Raw genomic sequence first — 17,383 nt, 5'->3', positions numbered from 1 at the left:
CAAGGTTGCAAAAAGGAAGCAATTTCTATTTCAAAAGATGCCAGAAGATGCTCTGGAATGTCCAACTGTCCTACACCATTGCATGGCGCATTTATAAACAGACTGAGCAGATTTCATGGGAAATAGCTCTATTTAAATTTTTTAAAAAAGGTAAAATAAGAACAATAATAAACCTGCCTATTGTTCCATGTGTTTTGTTTGATTTCGTTTTGAAAAAAGGGGGAAACTGCATCCATATTCTCAGGGTCAAGTACTAGGATTGCTCAGTTTCCTTTGCTAATTCTTCCCTTCTCCTCACTTTGAATTTCAGAGTGCTCCAGGGCTCTGTCTTTGGGCTTCTTCTGTGTCTACATTCATTCTCTTGGTCACATTCAATCTCATCTATAGGTTTACTGATATCCAAGGTTTAGTTCCAGCCTGGCCCTTAAACCTGAATTCCAGATTTCTGCAACTAACTATCCTCTTGACATTTCCATGTGGAAATATGTCAATCAGATCTATTAGATTAATAATTCTAAAATCATACCAAGTGCCTACTTTTCCCCTACCAAATCTATTCTTCCTGTAGTGTTCTCCATCTCAGTTAATAAAATTCCATGTTTTTCAGGTGCGTTAGCTAAAAAGTCTTAGTATCAACCTTTACCCTCTGTTTTATCCAAGAAAACAGCAAATCTCACTGGTTCTAACTTAGAATATATTCTGAATATGACAACTTCTCAGCATCTTTATTGCCTGCTATTATCCTGGCACAAACCACCATCAGTTTTCCCCTGGATTGCTATATTATAATGGCCTCCTAACAGATGTCCCTGCTTCCACTAATGTCCTCTCAGAGTACATTCTCCAAAACAATAGGCAGTGACCCTTTAAAATATAAGTATAATCATGTCACTCTTCTGCTCAAAGCTACAAAAGCCAAAGTTCTTATAATAACTTATCAGTTTATGTCATTTGGCCTTCTTGCACATTCCACTTAAGCCACACTGATTTATTTTAACCTGTCCACAAGTATGCCAGACACCTGTCTTAGGGTCTTCGCAACTGCTGTTCCCTCTGCCCATAACACTCTACCCCCATTGTCCACATGGTTTCCCACCTTGCTTCTTTTAAGTCTACGCTTAAATCATATTTTCTCAGTAAGGCTTATCCTGACCTCCCTACTTACAATGTCAACTTCCTTCCATGTTGGCACTTCTAATTCCTCCTTAGCCTACTCTATATGGTTTTTCCATAGCATGTATCACCTTTTAACATAATATTTACTTTTTTTTTTTTTTGAGATGGAGTCTCGCTCTGTTGCCTAGGGTGGAATGCAGTGGCACAATCTTGGCTCACTGTAAACTCTGCCTCCCGGGTAACTGGGATTACAGGTGTGCACCACCACGCCCAACTAATTTTTGTATTTTTGTTAGTAGAGATGGGGTTTTACCATATTGGTCAGGCTGGTCTGGTACTCCTGACCTCATGATCCACCTGCCTCGGCCTCTCAAAGTGCTGGGATTACAGGGGTGAGCCACTGTGCCTGGCCCTATTTACTTTACATATTTATCATCAGTCTCCCCAGCTAGAATGTAAATTCCATAAAAGCAGGGCTTTGTGTTCACTGTTGCATCCCCAGAATCTAGACAAGTACTTGATCATAATAGGCACTTAGGAGCACTTACTGAATAAATAAATGAGAAGATGCTTATAAAAGCGAAGGCAGGCCGGGTGCAGTGGCTCACACCTGTAATCCCAGCACTTTGGAAGGTCGAGGTGGGCGGAAAGAACACCAGGTCAGGAGATGGAGACCATCCTGGCCAACATGGTGAAACCCTGTCTCCACTAAAAATACAAAAATTAGCTGGGCGTGGTGGCATGTGCCTGTAGTCCCAGCTTCTCAGGAGGCTGAAGCAGGAGAAGAATCGCTTGAACCCAGCAGGTGGAGGCTGCAGTGGGCCGAGACCATGCCACTGCACTCCAGCCTGGGTGACAGAGTGAAACTCTGTCTTTAAAAAAAAAAAAAGAATCAAAGGCAGGATAAAATGAAAAATGTATTTAGTGGCTTTGGTACATTTCTAGGGCATTTATTTTCTGTTAAAGTTCAAAACTCAGTTCTGCTAGCAAATTCTAATTGTGTTCTTTTATTTAGTTTGAAAACCTTGCATTTAATTGCTTACCTCTTTTAGAACACTTTTACCAACAGATCTCTCCACTAGCATACCCCTAGTTATCTAAGGCAGGAAACTTGATATCTATGATTTAATAATTTTTAAATACTATCTCCTTAACCAATGAGTTTTGAGGGATGACTAGTAATCCAGACCTACTGATTGCATTCTGGATGGGGACAGCTACATTGCTAACTTTGAGGGTAAGGTTTCAGTGATTTTGTTCAGATTGAGTACCACCTGATTTATCTAAAAGCAACAGAGATTCTAGGAGAAAATAAAAGTATGAAAAGTCTTACTTCCTGACATACATAACTACCCACCTATATCAAGGACAGCATAAGAATGCTGATGCTCTACCCAGTGAATCTTGATGCTCTGAGTAAGTTTTTAAGTTGTCCTTCAAGAAGATGTTCCTTCACTCAAGGAGGTGAGATGCTACTAGCAAGTCAATTCAAATATGTAGCCTGCTGAGTAAAAAAACCAAACGGATGAATAGGGAATAGAAAAGGATGTAAGTCCTAATTTCAGATTTGCTTCACTACAGTCAAACAAAGAGGTTCCCTGAAAAAAGGTACAGGTTGCTCACCTAGCAGAGATGTCATATTCCCAAATTCTTAATTTCACTGGGCCTCAGTTTTCTTAAATGTAAAATGAGGTTCCTAACCCAAGACATCTCTAGATTATCTTCCAATTCTATGATAGCAGAAGCTGGGAGGCAAATATCTTTGCTACATCGAACTGAGTCCTTCAACAATTCCTTTAAAACAAAAGCAATTTGTCTTCTGCTCAGCTTCTTTAGGGCACCATTCTGCCTGTTCACCAACATCTTTTCTGTTGAACATTTGTGCCCTCTAGTGATAAATTCAATTATACAACAGGATTGGCTTGGAAAACAGCTCCAGAGAAAACAGGGAAAATAGTAAGAAAGCAATAGATAAAACTCAATGTAAAGAAAATGGAATGCAGGCCAAAGATGCAGGTAAAAAAAGATGGAAGTAATCCAAATGGTCATTACCTTCTGTGATGTACCTATGCTTGTTCCCTCCAGGGCAAACATTCTATGTGATTACTACTATAGTAAAGAAAACAGCAAACACACTCCTGAACAAAAAAGCATTTTCAGATAGAATAATCCTATTCCTCAAATTAAGATGCAGATTAAGTTTCTTTTTCATTTAGAAAGACAAAAGATCTATTAAGATTCTCAGAGACTATCTGTCCTATACCTAATGAGGATAAATAAAAAAGAATTATTTTTAAACACACCTGTCAAGGAGGTGCTAAGATGTCAATTTTATATATTCATTGTTAGTTTCACTGGTTCATGGATTTACCAATGGGGATGGGTTTGGAATAAAACCATGCACTATGTTGGGCTTAAGCAGGGTGCCCAGCCTTCTAAGCATGTTTCTTGCTGTCCTCAGCATAGCAATGCATGACTAGTCTATCACTCTCTTTTTAAAAATTTTAAGTTGACACATTATAGTACTACATATTTATGTGGTACAAAGTGATATTTCAATGCATATATGCAATATGTAATGATCAAATCAAGGTAATTGGCATATCTATCACCAAAAATAATTTCTTTGTGTTGGGAACATTCAAAATCCTCTCTTCTAGCTATATGAAAATATACAGCAAATCATCATTAACTATATTCACCCTTCAGTGCTACAGAACACTAGAACTTAACCCTCCTACCTGTAATTTTATATCTGTTAACCAAACTCTCACTATCCCCCTTTTCCAGACTCCAGTAACCACAATTCTATCTCTACTTCTATGAGCTCAACTTTTTAAGATCCTACATATGAGTGAGAACATATGGTATTTATTTTTCTGTGACTGACTTATTTCACCTAACATAATGGCTTCCAGGAGCATTCATATTGCTGTAAATGACATAATTTCATTCTTTTTAATGCCAAATAGTATTCCACCATGTACATATTACCACATTTAATTTATCTATTCATCTGTTTATTCAATCAACTTAGGATGATTCCATATCCTGAATATTGTGAATAGTGCTGCAATACACATAGGGGTGCATATATCTCTTTGAAAGACAGAGAGACAGAGAGAGAGAGAGAGAGAGAGAGAGAGAGAGAGCGAGCGCGCACAAGCGAGCGCGAGCGCACTGAATCCTAACCACTAGACCACCAGGAGCGGTTTTCCTTTCCTCTGGCTAAATACCCAGTAGTGGAACTGCTGAATCATATGGTAGTTCTACTTTTAGTTTTTGAGGAGCCTCCATACTGTTTTCCACAATGGCTACACTTATTTATATTCCCACCAACAGTGTATTGAGTTTCTTTTTCTCTACATCCTCATCAGATTTTGCTATTTTTTGTCTTTTTAATAATAGCCATTCTAACAGATGAAATGATCTATTTCATTGTGGTTTTGATTTGCATTTCCCTGATCAAATATTCTCTTGATAGCAAACATTATGGCCATTCCTGGCCATAAATCTTATCTGTATATAAATGTGGGTTACATTTTTCTTAGTATATAAAAAAGGAAATGAACTTCAATGACATCAACAGAGATTTATTTTATTCAATAGAAAGGTCTTCTAAACCACACTGTTGTTACTGTTATATAAGTGAGGTATCAATCTTCTTTTGAAATCTTTAAGAAGAGGGGGGAAAAACCCATAGATATTTTGAATCATTTAGCTCTAACCCTGACTAGAGTCATAAGATAAAATAACCATTGAAGTTTCCTTTCTACTATTAAAATTAAATATTATTGGCTGAGCACTGTGGTTCACGCCTATAATCCCAACATTTTGGGAGGCTAAGGCAAGAGGATTGTTTGAGCCCAGTAGTTTGAGACCAGCCTGGGCAACATGGTGAAACCCCATCTCTAGAAAAACTCCAAAAATTAGCTGGGCATGGTGGCTTGCGCCTGTAGTCCCAGCTACTTGGGATGTTGAGGTAGGAGGATCACTTGAGCTTAGGAGGTTTACGCAGTGAACAATGACTGCACCACTGCACTCCAGGCTGGGCAACAGAGCAAGACCCTGTCTCAAAAAAAAAAAAGTTAAATATTATTGCTGGATGATTTCTGTCTGTTCCATTCAATTCCCTGTCCTGAGAAGCAAGCACTCTTCTGATTTCTATCGCCATGAATTAGTATTGCTTATTCTTGAGCGTTAATGATGAAACATTTTAAGGTGATGGAAAAGTACTATATCTTGATTTGGGTAGTAGTTATACTGGTACATACAAGTGTCAAAACTCAGCAAACAGTATATTTTAAATCTATGCATTAATTGTAAATTATATTTCAGTTAAACAAGATATTAAGGTCTTGGGAAGAGACAATTTAAAAAATAATAGATACTATCACCCTTAAGAAGTGGGCTAGGGAAGAGAAGGAAGCCAACATGACCTCAATAGCAGATATAGTTTTATTGAATTAAAAACCAAGAAAGGAAAGAACTGCCCTGGCTTCTCCATGCTGATTAGCTAACAGTACCATTTCAATAGAATGCCCCCTTCTTTGACGGCTCATTTGTTGTTGCAGAGCTGAGTCAACTTTACTGCCTGATGGATGAAAATGGAAACAGGGTAGAAAGATGGTCATAAGATACTACCAGATTGTCTTGAAGTAGAAGTGCAGCAATTTACATTGGTCCATGACAAGGCATGTTGCTCTGTAAGCCCATATGGATAATGGCATCATGCCTGCTAGCATTAGGAAAGAGCGCTCAAGGGAGAAAAACAGTTAAGAATTTCACTGAAATAAATGGAACAAGCAAATATAAGACTTTTACAAAAAGGATGCCTCACCCTATGCTGATTCATTATCAGCCTTTCTTTCTGCACCATTGATTGGCGAGGCTGGAGATTGGCACCTAGAATATACTTCTTATAGCAACCCCAGCTTACCTGCATAAATTCAAAGTTATCAGTCCAGAGATAATGAGCTGTTTATTCTTTTTGATTCACATTGTTGTTTTCTTGATACATGGTAAACACTAATAGATGCCTTATGCAATTGGATGAGTATTTTTTTTGTCTGACAATGTCTTTCACATGAAACTGCAACAGTCTCTGCTTTTCTTCATAATTTTAAGTCAACAGTCCTAAATTAAAATTCTCTAGGAAGTACTACATCAAGATCATCTTAATTTTCCTTACTTGGTACCCTCTAGGCTAGGATTTTCCAGTGCCAAGAAGTTTAGAAAAGTAGAGAATAGAATTTTCATTGGCAAAATTGTCATTCTTATGACAACAAATCCTTCTTTCCTGCAATTCCCCGGATTTAAATGTCCTATATAATTCTGTACGGATAATGTTCCATTTCAGTGCTCTATAAACTATAACTCAGATCCTCTGAGTTATATTTCCTGAGTTATGTATTCTCTGAGTTATAATTCCCCAAAGGAACATTCCTGTATTCACTCTTCTTATCTCCAAAAGCCTTTCCAAGCCCCTTGAAGAAACTAAGAGTTGCTGTAATTTATACACATACACACATGCACACACTCTTGCTCCAAGGAACGTGTATACTATTTCTACACCACACAGCTTGTCTTTATGAAGTAGCCCCAGCTTCAACCAAGGGCAGCCAATTCTTACCTATGTCACCATTAGTCATTAAAGACCCTGCTTTTTGGAAGCCTGCTATTGTCTGTTTTGGATCTAGACTAAAATATAGGCAAGTCAATGACATTATAATATTTATATCTTCTCTGGTAAAAATTAGTTGTTAATTTTCAGTACAGGTTATTAAATATACTCTGAGAACATACTTATAATAAGTTGTAGGATAAAAAAAGTTTATCTTTTTACATAATTTCAATAGAAAAGCACATGTATTTCAATTAATTTAGTCAAAACCAAATTCCTTCCTTCTTGGAAAACAGTACTGAAAAGAAGAACACCACCAATCGTGTCTGAGTGGCTTAGAGGAGCCTGGAGTATCTTCAGAAAAGCTGAACTTAGGCCTTTCACTGCAGGGAAAAATTGGATGTCAGGCCTTAAAGGGTCAGAGTTATATAAGATGCCAGACGTTTAATCTTATTTCAAAGTCAAATATAAATGACTTTGGGACTGTCTAATGTTTTACATTCTCCACATTTATGTTCTTCTCTATTAGTGTAGATCCAAAAAGGAACTGGTATCACTCTTCACTTTTCATTCAAATATTTCAAAGTACTTCATATAATACAATAACATACTCACAAGAGAGAAAATGATGGATCCTATAACAGTGTGAAAGATTGGCAGCAGTCATAGAAAAATGTAGGAAACTGGTTCAAGGACATGGGCATTGTTACACCACATGATAAAACAGTACCACAGACTAACGCCTGCCACATCTTTTAGAGGAATGTCTATCTCCAATCTCCCTCTCAGCTAAAATCTTCGTAAGTCTTGCCCTTTGTTCTATTAAAATTACTTACAAGAGCAAGACTGTGCTCTCAAGAGACATGCCTCACTGGGTTGTCACTTACCCATGCTGCTTTGACCTCTTCAGAGACATCAGTTTCATCCTCCTGTAAAAGAAAAAGGAAGAAAATCAAGAGGTTCATCGTTACAGACATCCTTGAAAGCAGCAAGGTCAGATCCCATCAATTATGCATCTTGGCATTTCAAACATGGGCAATGAGAATTGACTGCCAAGTAATGCTCTGTTACTGCTACTTTTCACAGGCATCACAGGCAGGCAACTTAGAAATGTCACCTGTAGTATAAAAAGTCAAATTGACTACAGCTGGAAAAGGGATATCTTTAAGACAGATAGACTTAATTATTATCTTTGTCAAGACTTATCAGTTTATTCTGCCTTATAACAATGAAGTACTTTTTTCTAAAAAATAATTTTTTTCTTTTTTTTTCTTTTTTTTAAAGATGGGGTTTCACCATGATGGCCAGGCTGGTTTTGAACTCCTGACCTCAGGTGATCCACCCACCTCAGCCTCCCAAAGTGCTAGGATTATAAGCATGAGCCACTGCGCCCAGCCTATAAAAAATAATTTCTAATAGATGACTATTACTGTCTCATTTCTTGTCTCACTGAATAAGTATGTCCAATTTTCAAATCAGTTACTGGTAAGCAGGGTCCTCTTTTCCAGGTTATTGGTCACTTGTTCTTTAAAATGCCAATAACAAGGTTGAATGAGAAGGGTACAGAACAAGATATGGAAGAGGATGAATTAAACTACTGAATGTTAATGGTGTCCAGCTTGGAAATAATATTTTTAAAAATTTAAAAAATAACTATTGAATGTGTATTTGTAGTTAGTAAGCATTGGCATATATGTCTTTATTTTAAAGCCAGAGTTAATCTATTTTATGTTATTTGTTCCTTTTTTTCTCCAAAAAAGTAAACCTAAGTGAACTTGTATTACTGAGAGATTTTAAGTTCCTTGAAATTCTTGTAGCACTCCTACAATATTTAGTTAGAATCTCTGCTCATACGTGGCACTAAGATATTGTTGACTTCACTACATGACATTCAGGGAAGATTAGGAAGGACTACTAAAACTTGACAAGCTTATTCATTTATTACATGGCTGTTGTATATTTCCAGTTTTTAAATTATTTGCCAATTTACTGAGTGCCCACCATGTGCTTACATGTGCTTATCACTGTATTAGATACTGGGAATCTAGCAGGAACATACAAATGAGTCCCACACTAGTTAGGTCTTTCTTCTCTTTTCCTCAGTAATACTTCCTGAGAATCTGCAGAATTCATGGCACCATGAGGACTCTATTTTAAACTCAACTGAAAGGATGGTGGCCAAGAGTAATATGATATGCCTCAGCACAGACCAATCCACTTACATCCTTTGTCCAGAAATTGATGCCTGTGCCTCTTCGCCGTTCCTTGGGCCGCCTCCTCTCTCGGATGGACAGCCTCTTAGAGGACTGCTCATCCAAATCTGCTTCTTCATTCTCTGGCCAGAGATAAAATAAAGTATGGACTTTAAGAATCTGGGGGATGTGCACTGTGGAGGGGCCTGTGTCTTTTGAAGCTCCACATACCATTTTTGTCCATTTCCTTTGCAGTTGTAGTGTTCGTGGTAGTCTTTGAACTCTCAGAATCAGGGTCTGAGAATCTATTTGTCCGTAGCAAGTGGGAACTGGAACTGGTGTAGAGTGAGGGTGTTGATGTAGAAGGAGATGTTGGCGTGGTGGGTTTGTCTGGCTGAGTTGGACACCTCAGGCGATGACCGATAGGCTGGAAATAATCCACACATGAGATATTAGAAGTCAAGTCCATCTAAAGGATAAGAACAGCAGGTTTATACAAAATGTTTTTGTGGGTCAAGATGGCCAGGGAGAGACCTATGTTGATTCTAGCTAAATAACTGTAAGCTTGCTTGACTCAGAAGACACTGAAGTTTATACACTGAACTAAACTACATTATTGGTGCAGTTAATTAGAAATCAAGTGGCAACAGGAGGCCTAAGGTAAAGACCATCCAAGAGCGCAGTAATACCGGGGAACACCTCGGGGTGGTTGCAGAGCAAGGGAATACTGCTCTGGTCCCACAAATGCCTTCTCAACATGGAGACTGTATAAGGGCCTCATAAAGAGGGCGTATGCAAAGATCTCTGAGAAGGCAGGCGACCTGTGCTCACAAGATCGGGGACGGTCTTTGCAGATGGGAGCTGGCAAGGAGGAGAAAAGCCTTGCAGGGCAGAGATGACGGAACACCTCATTCTCTGCCTAGGTTCTCGGAATATGGAGTGATTTTAATTGCTCTATGTCCTCAATGCTGGGGAGATAAAAGCCCCTGTTGCAATGGGTGTGGTCAGACCGGGTGGCTCCTAATCTGCTATACTGCTGATGCAGCTGCACCTTGATAACAATCTGTGATAAACTCAGAGTACTAGTTTAGCATGTCTTAGAAGGATTTCAAATGCTGTTAAATGCTCAGAGCACTAGTTTAGCATGTCTCAGAAGGATCTCAAGTGCTCTCCACCCAGCTCTTACCTACTCCTTTACCCTCCCCTTCCATGCCCATAAGATCAATGAGATTATACACATAATAAAACTGTCTGGAGCCCAGAGCTGGGGCCAATGCATTTTCCACTCTTGCGATGGTCCCCTGGACCCATGCTGTAAATTCTACTCTTGTGTCTCTGTCTTTATTTCCTTTTCTCAATCCCTCGTCACTGCCAGGACTAAGGGCACCCACGTACGGGGTTGGGCTGGTTCTCAACAGTTTTTTTTTCATATTGAGAGGCTTATGAGTACATGATGATCAATATTGAGTACCTGGTAATAGGCACTCAATAAATGAACTAGACAGCAAAAAACCAGCTGCTGGACTCCTACTCTGAGAATCCCATCATGTTGAGAGCAGTCCAATTCATAAATTGACCGAAGGGTACTAGATAGCATTAACCGTGTAAATAAAAATTCATTTGATTTTGGAGTGAAAATAAGAATGATGGCCTTTTTTAAGATAGAGTGCTGAAAGGCAAGGTTTATGTAGGGTAATAAAAAGCTCAGGAGAATGAAGCAGCAAAATGTGGGAATTGTCTGAGAACAGAGAACAAATGTGAGTATCCTACCAACTTCTGAACACTCTACCAGCTTGCCATAACTAGGCTTTCTAAAGTTTCCATTTTTGTTTTGTAGTGTTTTTGTTTCTTTCCTGAGAGTTAGGACAGACACAGCCTAACAATAAGCCTTAACTTGGTTTATGGAAGACTCAGAGATAGATAAATTCTTACTATACATCAAATTTATGGCATAGTGATTGTACAAATTCTTGTGATTTATAAAGACAGATACAATAAAATGTAGTAAATTCGGAGTCTGACAGATCTTTGTTCAAATTCTAGCTTCAGCACTTACTAGCTGTGTGGCCTTGAATAAGATACTTAGCTTTTCTGAGCCATAACATCCTCATCTATAAAACTGAGATAACACTTTCTTCAGAGAGGATTATGAAGATTAAATAAGAAAATGTGCATTAGGTGCTTAGAAGAATACCTGGTAATAGGTACTCAATAAATAGTAGCTTATAAAACAAACAAAATACAAAATAGAACTTCAGTTTATGGAATCTAGCCATTCAGAGTCAAAGCAAGAAGGAGATTCCTTTCTTCTATAACCACAGTGACCATAACATTTATCAATCCAAACCGGGACACTTTTGAGAGTGCAAAGGAGTGGTAATGATAATTACGCAAAGACAACAGTTATACTTGGAACCACCTTAAGTAAACCAGGAGTTATGTTCACCCTAAAGGGTACCAAAAGTTGGTAACCTTTGATTACCAACTCCACTAGAGCAATGAAACATAAATCAAAATGTCCCTCCCAACAGTGACACCCACGAGTGCTTTGTAAGCCCTTAGGTTTGCAAGAGTTTGAAAATATACGCTAGTGGTTATGAGAGCAAGTCAGACTGCCTATGTTCAAACTCTGGCTTAACCACTTCTTAGCTGTGTGAAATGTTGGGCTTAAATGTCCTTAACCTCTGTGATTCAGTTTCCTCATATATAAAATAGAAATAGTAATATTTACCTCAGAGGTTTGTTATGAGAATTAAATGAATTAATACATATGAAGAACTTAAAATAGTGCCTGGCATAAAGTAAGCATGTGTTGAGTAAAGTAAACCTTCAATACATGCTTATATTTTTATTTGCATTTTGTTATACTATGACCTCTCTTTTTAGAATAGGATATTTATTCAAAAGCATCAGTGAACTCTTAGAAAAAAAAAAAAATGGTCATTTAAGGACTGACATCCTCTAAATTTTTGTCACACAGGTTTGCCAACTAAAGACAGGCATACAGAGTGAGTTCTCCACTGCAAGGCAGAACATAGCCTTTGAACTATCAGTGAAGAAGATACTCCCCAGACTAATTACCCTGCTTTTATCACAGTACGTGCCCACAAAAATGAGCTCACCTCTTCATCCAGACTCCTGCCCCAGGGCTGCTGGCCCTCCCCAGCTTCCGTTGCTGGGACTGCTGAGGGCTCATGCTTCTCAGGGCTCCCCTCAAGCCCCCCTTCAGTGTCTGTGGGCTTCTCACAAGGCTGCTCCTGAGCTTTTCTCTCTGCCCTCGACCGGCTGAAAGTCCTTTCTGCTTCTTGAAGATCTGTTAGGGTGACACCCTGGGAAAATATCACAAGATCAGGGCTGTTTCATACCAACCATGGAATAACTCTTGATGATTGAGCAGGAGTATTCCCAAAAAGATCAGAGTTATCAAATCCCAAAATGAAGCCCCCAGAATGGATAATGAGGCCATTTCAAGCAATGTATGCTTAAAATAAGCATCTCAGTGTACAAAGAACCCAGGCCTGAGTCTAGGTACATTTGAATGTAATACTTTGGTTTTTCTGGTTTGATCTCCAGAAAATGAGGTCAACATTGATGTCTGCCTGTTATAGATGTACTTTTTCCATACCAAATAGTTCTCAGTGTCTTTACCTGAAAGGTCCCTACCCTCCCAAGATCAAATGGTTACCAACAGAGATTCTCTAAACAGCAGATACTGGAAAAAAAATTTACTTAAAAAAAGAAAAACCTGGTTCAACAAGATGAAAATTCAGAGCTTGACTAGAATAACAACAACAAAACCTCTTAAACCCCTTACACTAGCTTTTTTTTCCTTTTTTTCATACACCCATTTCCTGACAAGGCTAGCTTTTCTCTAATATCAATTCCCAAGCAACTCTAGGAATCATATAGGGATATTCCAACAATTAATGTTCCCCCAACCAGGGTCATAGGAGCAGCAAGACAGAAGAAAGGCAAATGAAGACACAACTACAGGAGAAGGGAGAAAAAGAGTTTAGAAAGAGTGTGAGCTGATTCCAACTCAAGTAGTTATATGCATGAGTCCTCAGAAGAAGGAAGTTCCAAAGCTGGAAGGTAGTTGATCAGGTACTGTATCCACAACCTGCTTCCCTTCCCACCCCCTGCTTTTTTACTATTCACTCATTCACTCAATCCTTCTGTTAATAAAGAATTAAGTATCTTTAGGCACTAGAACTACAAAGACAAATCAAATGATTACTGTCAAGAACCTTTTAGTGTACCAGAAAAGACATAAGAAAACAAACAAGTATAATGAGAGAACGTAAGTATTAAAACAGAAACACAGGAGTATGTAGGAGGAAAACCTAACACTGAGTTTTAAAGAGTAAAAAGAACTTGTGTAGCGGGAGGGAGGAAAGGAATGATAGGTAGAAGCATATACAAAGATAGAGAAACGAGAGGCCATGGATGACTTAGGAATCTGTAGGTAACTTAGCAAAGATGAAGCCCGCAACAAAAGGAAAGTTGGAGGAAAGAGGGAGAATGAGGATAGCTGAGTTTAGGAAAGCAGGCAGACGCGAGGCCATGACACATTTTGTAAGCTATTCTAAGGAGCTTAGATTTTACTTTCTTTGGGAGTCTGCAGTCCCCTTGAGAATATCATGAAGACTACTGAGAAGCTAATAAAATCTCCTCAAAAATTATGTACACATTTCAAGGAGTTCAAAGATCTATTCAAGTTTTGTTACTCCCTCTCTACTGAATCTTTTCCTCTAAAATGTTTCTATGTCTCCCAACTTCAATTCTATGCCCCTCTCTAGCAACTTCCCTATCTTTCCCCATTCCTTCATAAACAAACTTGAAATCATTCCAGAGCAATTTCTCTTTTCCTATGATTTCTCACTCATTTATTTATTCAATAAGTATATATTGATTTATTTACTGTATGCTGGTACAAAAGATGAGCAAAAGTTTAGTCAGTCTTCCTTTTCACACCTATTAGGAAGGTTATTATCAAAAAAGCAGACTGGGCACAGTGGCTCACACCTGTTAATTCCAGCACTTTGGGAGGCCAAGATGGGCAGATCACTTGAGGTCAGGAGTTAGAGACCAGCCTGGCCAACATGGTGAAACTCCGTCTCTACTAGAAATACAAAAATAATTAACCAGGTGTGGTAATGGGCGCCTATAATCCCAGCTACTTGGCAGGCTGAGGCAGGAGAATCGCTTGAACCCTGGAGGCAGAGGTTGCAGTGAGCTGAGATCATGCCATTGCGCCCTGGAACTCCATCTCATAAAAACAAACAAACAAACAAACATTGGTGAGAATGTGGAGAAATTAGAACCCTTGTGCACTGCTAATGGGAAATAAAATAGTGTAGCCGCTATGGAAAACAGTATGGCAGTTCCTCAGAAAATTAAAAATTGAATTACCATATGATCCAGCAAATTCCATTTCTCAGTATATACCCAAAAGAAATGAAAGCAGGGTTTCAGGGAGATATTTGTATAGCCATTCTCATAGCAGCATAAAATATCCAAAAGGTAGAAGCAACCCAATGTCCACTGACAGATGAATGGATACACAAAATGTAATATCCATAAAAGACTAAAATATTCAGTCTTTAAGAGGAAGGAACTCTGACAAATGCTACAATATGGATGAACCTTCATAACTATGCTAAGTAAAATGCAACACAAAAGAACAAAATACTGTGTGATTCTGCTTATTTGAGGTTCCTTGCATAGTCAAGTTCATAGAAAGTGGAAGGGGAGATAGATGCCAGAGGGAAATGAGTAGTAATTATTTAATAGATACAGAGTTTCAGTTTGGGAACAGGAAGAAAGTTCTAGAGATGAATGGTGGTGATAATTATACAACAATATGAATGTACTTCATGCCATTAAACTGTAAACTTAAAAATGGTAAAACTGGTTTTATGTTATGTATTTTTCACCACAATAAAACAAAACTGAAAAACATAGTTAGTCTTGGTCCTCATGGGGGTTACATTCTAATGGAGGAAACAGACAAATAATCATCAAGTAAAAATAAAGGAAGAATACGTGACCTACTTTGGGAGGGTCAAGGAAGACAACAAGGGTATTTTTGCTGCAACATATGATGTCTCTTTTCCACTGATCAGATTTCCTACTTGACCTCTGTAGTGAGTTCGAGACCATTCTGGCCAACATAGTGAAACCCCATCTCTATTAAAAATACAAAAATTAGCTGGGCACGGTGGCAGGCTCCTGTATGGCAGGCTCCTGTAATCCCAGATACTCGGGAGGTTGAGGCAGGAGAATTGCTTCAACCCAGGAGGTGGGGGTTGTGGTGAGCCGAGATTGCACCATTGCAATCCAGCCTGGGCGGCAAGAGCAAAACTCTGTCTCAAAAGACAAAACAAAACAAAACAAACAAACAAAAACAACTATAGAACTTCTCCTTTCCACTGGAAATGGACTGTTTATTTACTTCCATGCTGCACTATTTTCTGATTTTCTTTTCACCTCTCTTACTGCTTCTTTTCATTCTGTTTCACGGGCTCATCTTTCTCTGCTTCTTTAAATAACAAATTCATAGACTTCTCTCCATTCTCATTATCATTACAATTTGATTTCATGCCCTTGTAATCTGGGGACTACCATACAGCTTCCCAGCAAGTCTTCTTGCTTCTAGGCTTGGCAAACACACCTCCACCTACCATTCCCATCAGTTCACTAACACACACACACATACACACACACAATGTAGACTATATCATATTCCCTTAAACTGCTTCAATGACTCCCTCAGGGATTCCTTTTTTAACATCTTTATTAAAATACAATCCATATACCATAAAACTCACCATTTGAAAGTATACAATTCCTTGGTTTTTAGTTTATTCATAGAGTTATAAAATTATCATCACATCTAATTTCATAAAATTTTCATCACCCCAAAAAGAAACCACACACTCATTATTAGTCCCTCCCCATTCAGCCTTCACCCCAGCCCTGGCACTCATCTAATTTGTCTGTTTGGATTTGCCTATTTGGGACATTTCATATAAATGAAATCATAATATATGGAGTGTTTTATGTCTGGCTTCTTTCACTTAGCATAATGTTTTCTCAAGGTTCATCCATGTTGTAGCATGTAGCAGTACTTCATTCTTTTTATTGCCAAGTAATATTCCATTGTACAAATATATCACATTTTGTTTACCCATTCATTATTAGTCAATAGACATTTAGCTTGTTTTTACTTTTTAGCTATTATGAATAATGCTATTATAAACACCTACATACAAATTTTTATATGGACATATGTTTTCATTTCTTTTGAGTAGAACTGCTGAGTAAAATGGTAACTCTTTGTTTAAAATTTTGAGGGATTGCTAAACTCTTTTCCCTTAGGGATTCTTAAAATGTAGTGGGATATAGGGATGTATTAGGATTCTTAAGGTCTTTGAGCACAAGTGGAATAATTAATCTTGTGAAGGAGAAGAGAAATCTGTTCTAAGCCTGGAGGAATATCGGTGAGAATGGGTAGATGCAGCTGTAAATTCATTTGATTCTAAGTAGTGTAAGATTCAACACAGTGAAAACTTTTAAGACTGTGGCTAGAATAGGGCAGTCATTTTCATGTGTGTGTTTTGTTTTCTTTTTTCGAGACGCAGTCTTGCTCTGCTGTCCAGGAGGGCAGTGGCGCAATCTTGGCTCACTGCAACCTCCACCTCACAGGTTCAAGCAATTCTCCCACCTCATCCTCCTAAGTGCCTGAAATTACAGGTATTGATCGACTTACCACCTATGCAACTTACGACCATTCGACTTTACGACCACAATCACTAGCCACGACTGCTCCGCGTCTGGCAGTGCAGACGTTGCCCAGCTGGGCGTACGACAGTGGGGACCAGCTTCTAGCAGCAGTACCATCTCCTTGCACCATTTCAACTGTACATATAGCCTACTCAACTTATGATCAAATAGTGTTACGACCGGTCCGCGGTCCCAACTGTGGTCGTAAGTTGAGCACTAGCTGTACAGGCACTTGCCACCATGCCTAGCTAATTTTCATATTTTTAGTAGAGACACGGGGTTTCACCATGTTGACCAGGCTGGTCCTGACCTCAAGTCAGGAGTCCTCCTGGTCTCAGCTCCTTGGCCTCCCAAATTGATGGAATGACAGGCATGAGTCACCACACCAAGCCGTGTGTGTGTGTGTGTGTGTGTGTGTGTGTGTGTGTGTAAATCAGCAGTTGAAAATGGATATTTTAGTTTTGACTGTACCTCCAACAGAAGGGTAGATAGACAAAATGACATTTTAAAAAGCCACACTCACTTGAGTAGACCTTCGTGTCTGCCGAGCTTGTCTGGAGCGTGCTTTCCGTAAAGACTCTGCTTCTTCATCCCGTACAGGAGTCAGATAGGACCTGCAGAGAAAGAAAAGTAATAGCAAAAAAAAAAAAAAAAAAAAAAAAAAAAA

At 38.7% G+C, this 17,383-nt stretch overlaps 1 protein-coding gene across 11 annotated transcripts in view; it reads right to left on the bottom strand.

Annotated features, from left to right (window-relative positions):
- PPP1R12B (protein phosphatase 1 regulatory subunit 12B) overlaps nucleotides 1-17,383 on the bottom strand; it is a 243,447-nt gene that overhangs the window by 83,750 nt on the left and 142,314 nt on the right. For all 11 annotated transcript variants that reach the window (XM_032288758.1, XM_032288759.1, XM_032288762.1 and 8 more), the window contains 5 exons: nucleotides 17,240-17,330; nucleotides 12,054-12,260; nucleotides 9,163-9,358; nucleotides 8,962-9,074; nucleotides 7,627-7,668 (listed from right to left, as the gene is read on the bottom strand). In XM_032288758.1, the coding sequence (XP_032144649.1) occupies nucleotides 7,627-7,668; nucleotides 8,962-9,074; nucleotides 9,163-9,358; nucleotides 12,054-12,260; nucleotides 17,240-17,330 (649 nt within the window). The remainder of the gene's footprint in view (nucleotides 1-7,626; nucleotides 7,669-8,961; nucleotides 9,075-9,162; nucleotides 9,359-12,053; nucleotides 12,261-17,239; nucleotides 17,331-17,383) is intronic.

Source organism: Sapajus apella, unplaced genomic scaffold, assembly GCF_009761245.1.
Source record: "Sapajus apella isolate SASKATOON/1434 unplaced genomic scaffold, GSC_monkey_1.0 scaffold22, whole genome shotgun sequence".
NCBI lineage: Eukaryota > Metazoa > Chordata > Mammalia > Primates > Cebidae > Sapajus > Sapajus apella.
The sequence above is the reverse complement of the archived record's forward strand: the minus strand, read 5'-3'. Positions and strand labels throughout refer to the sequence as shown.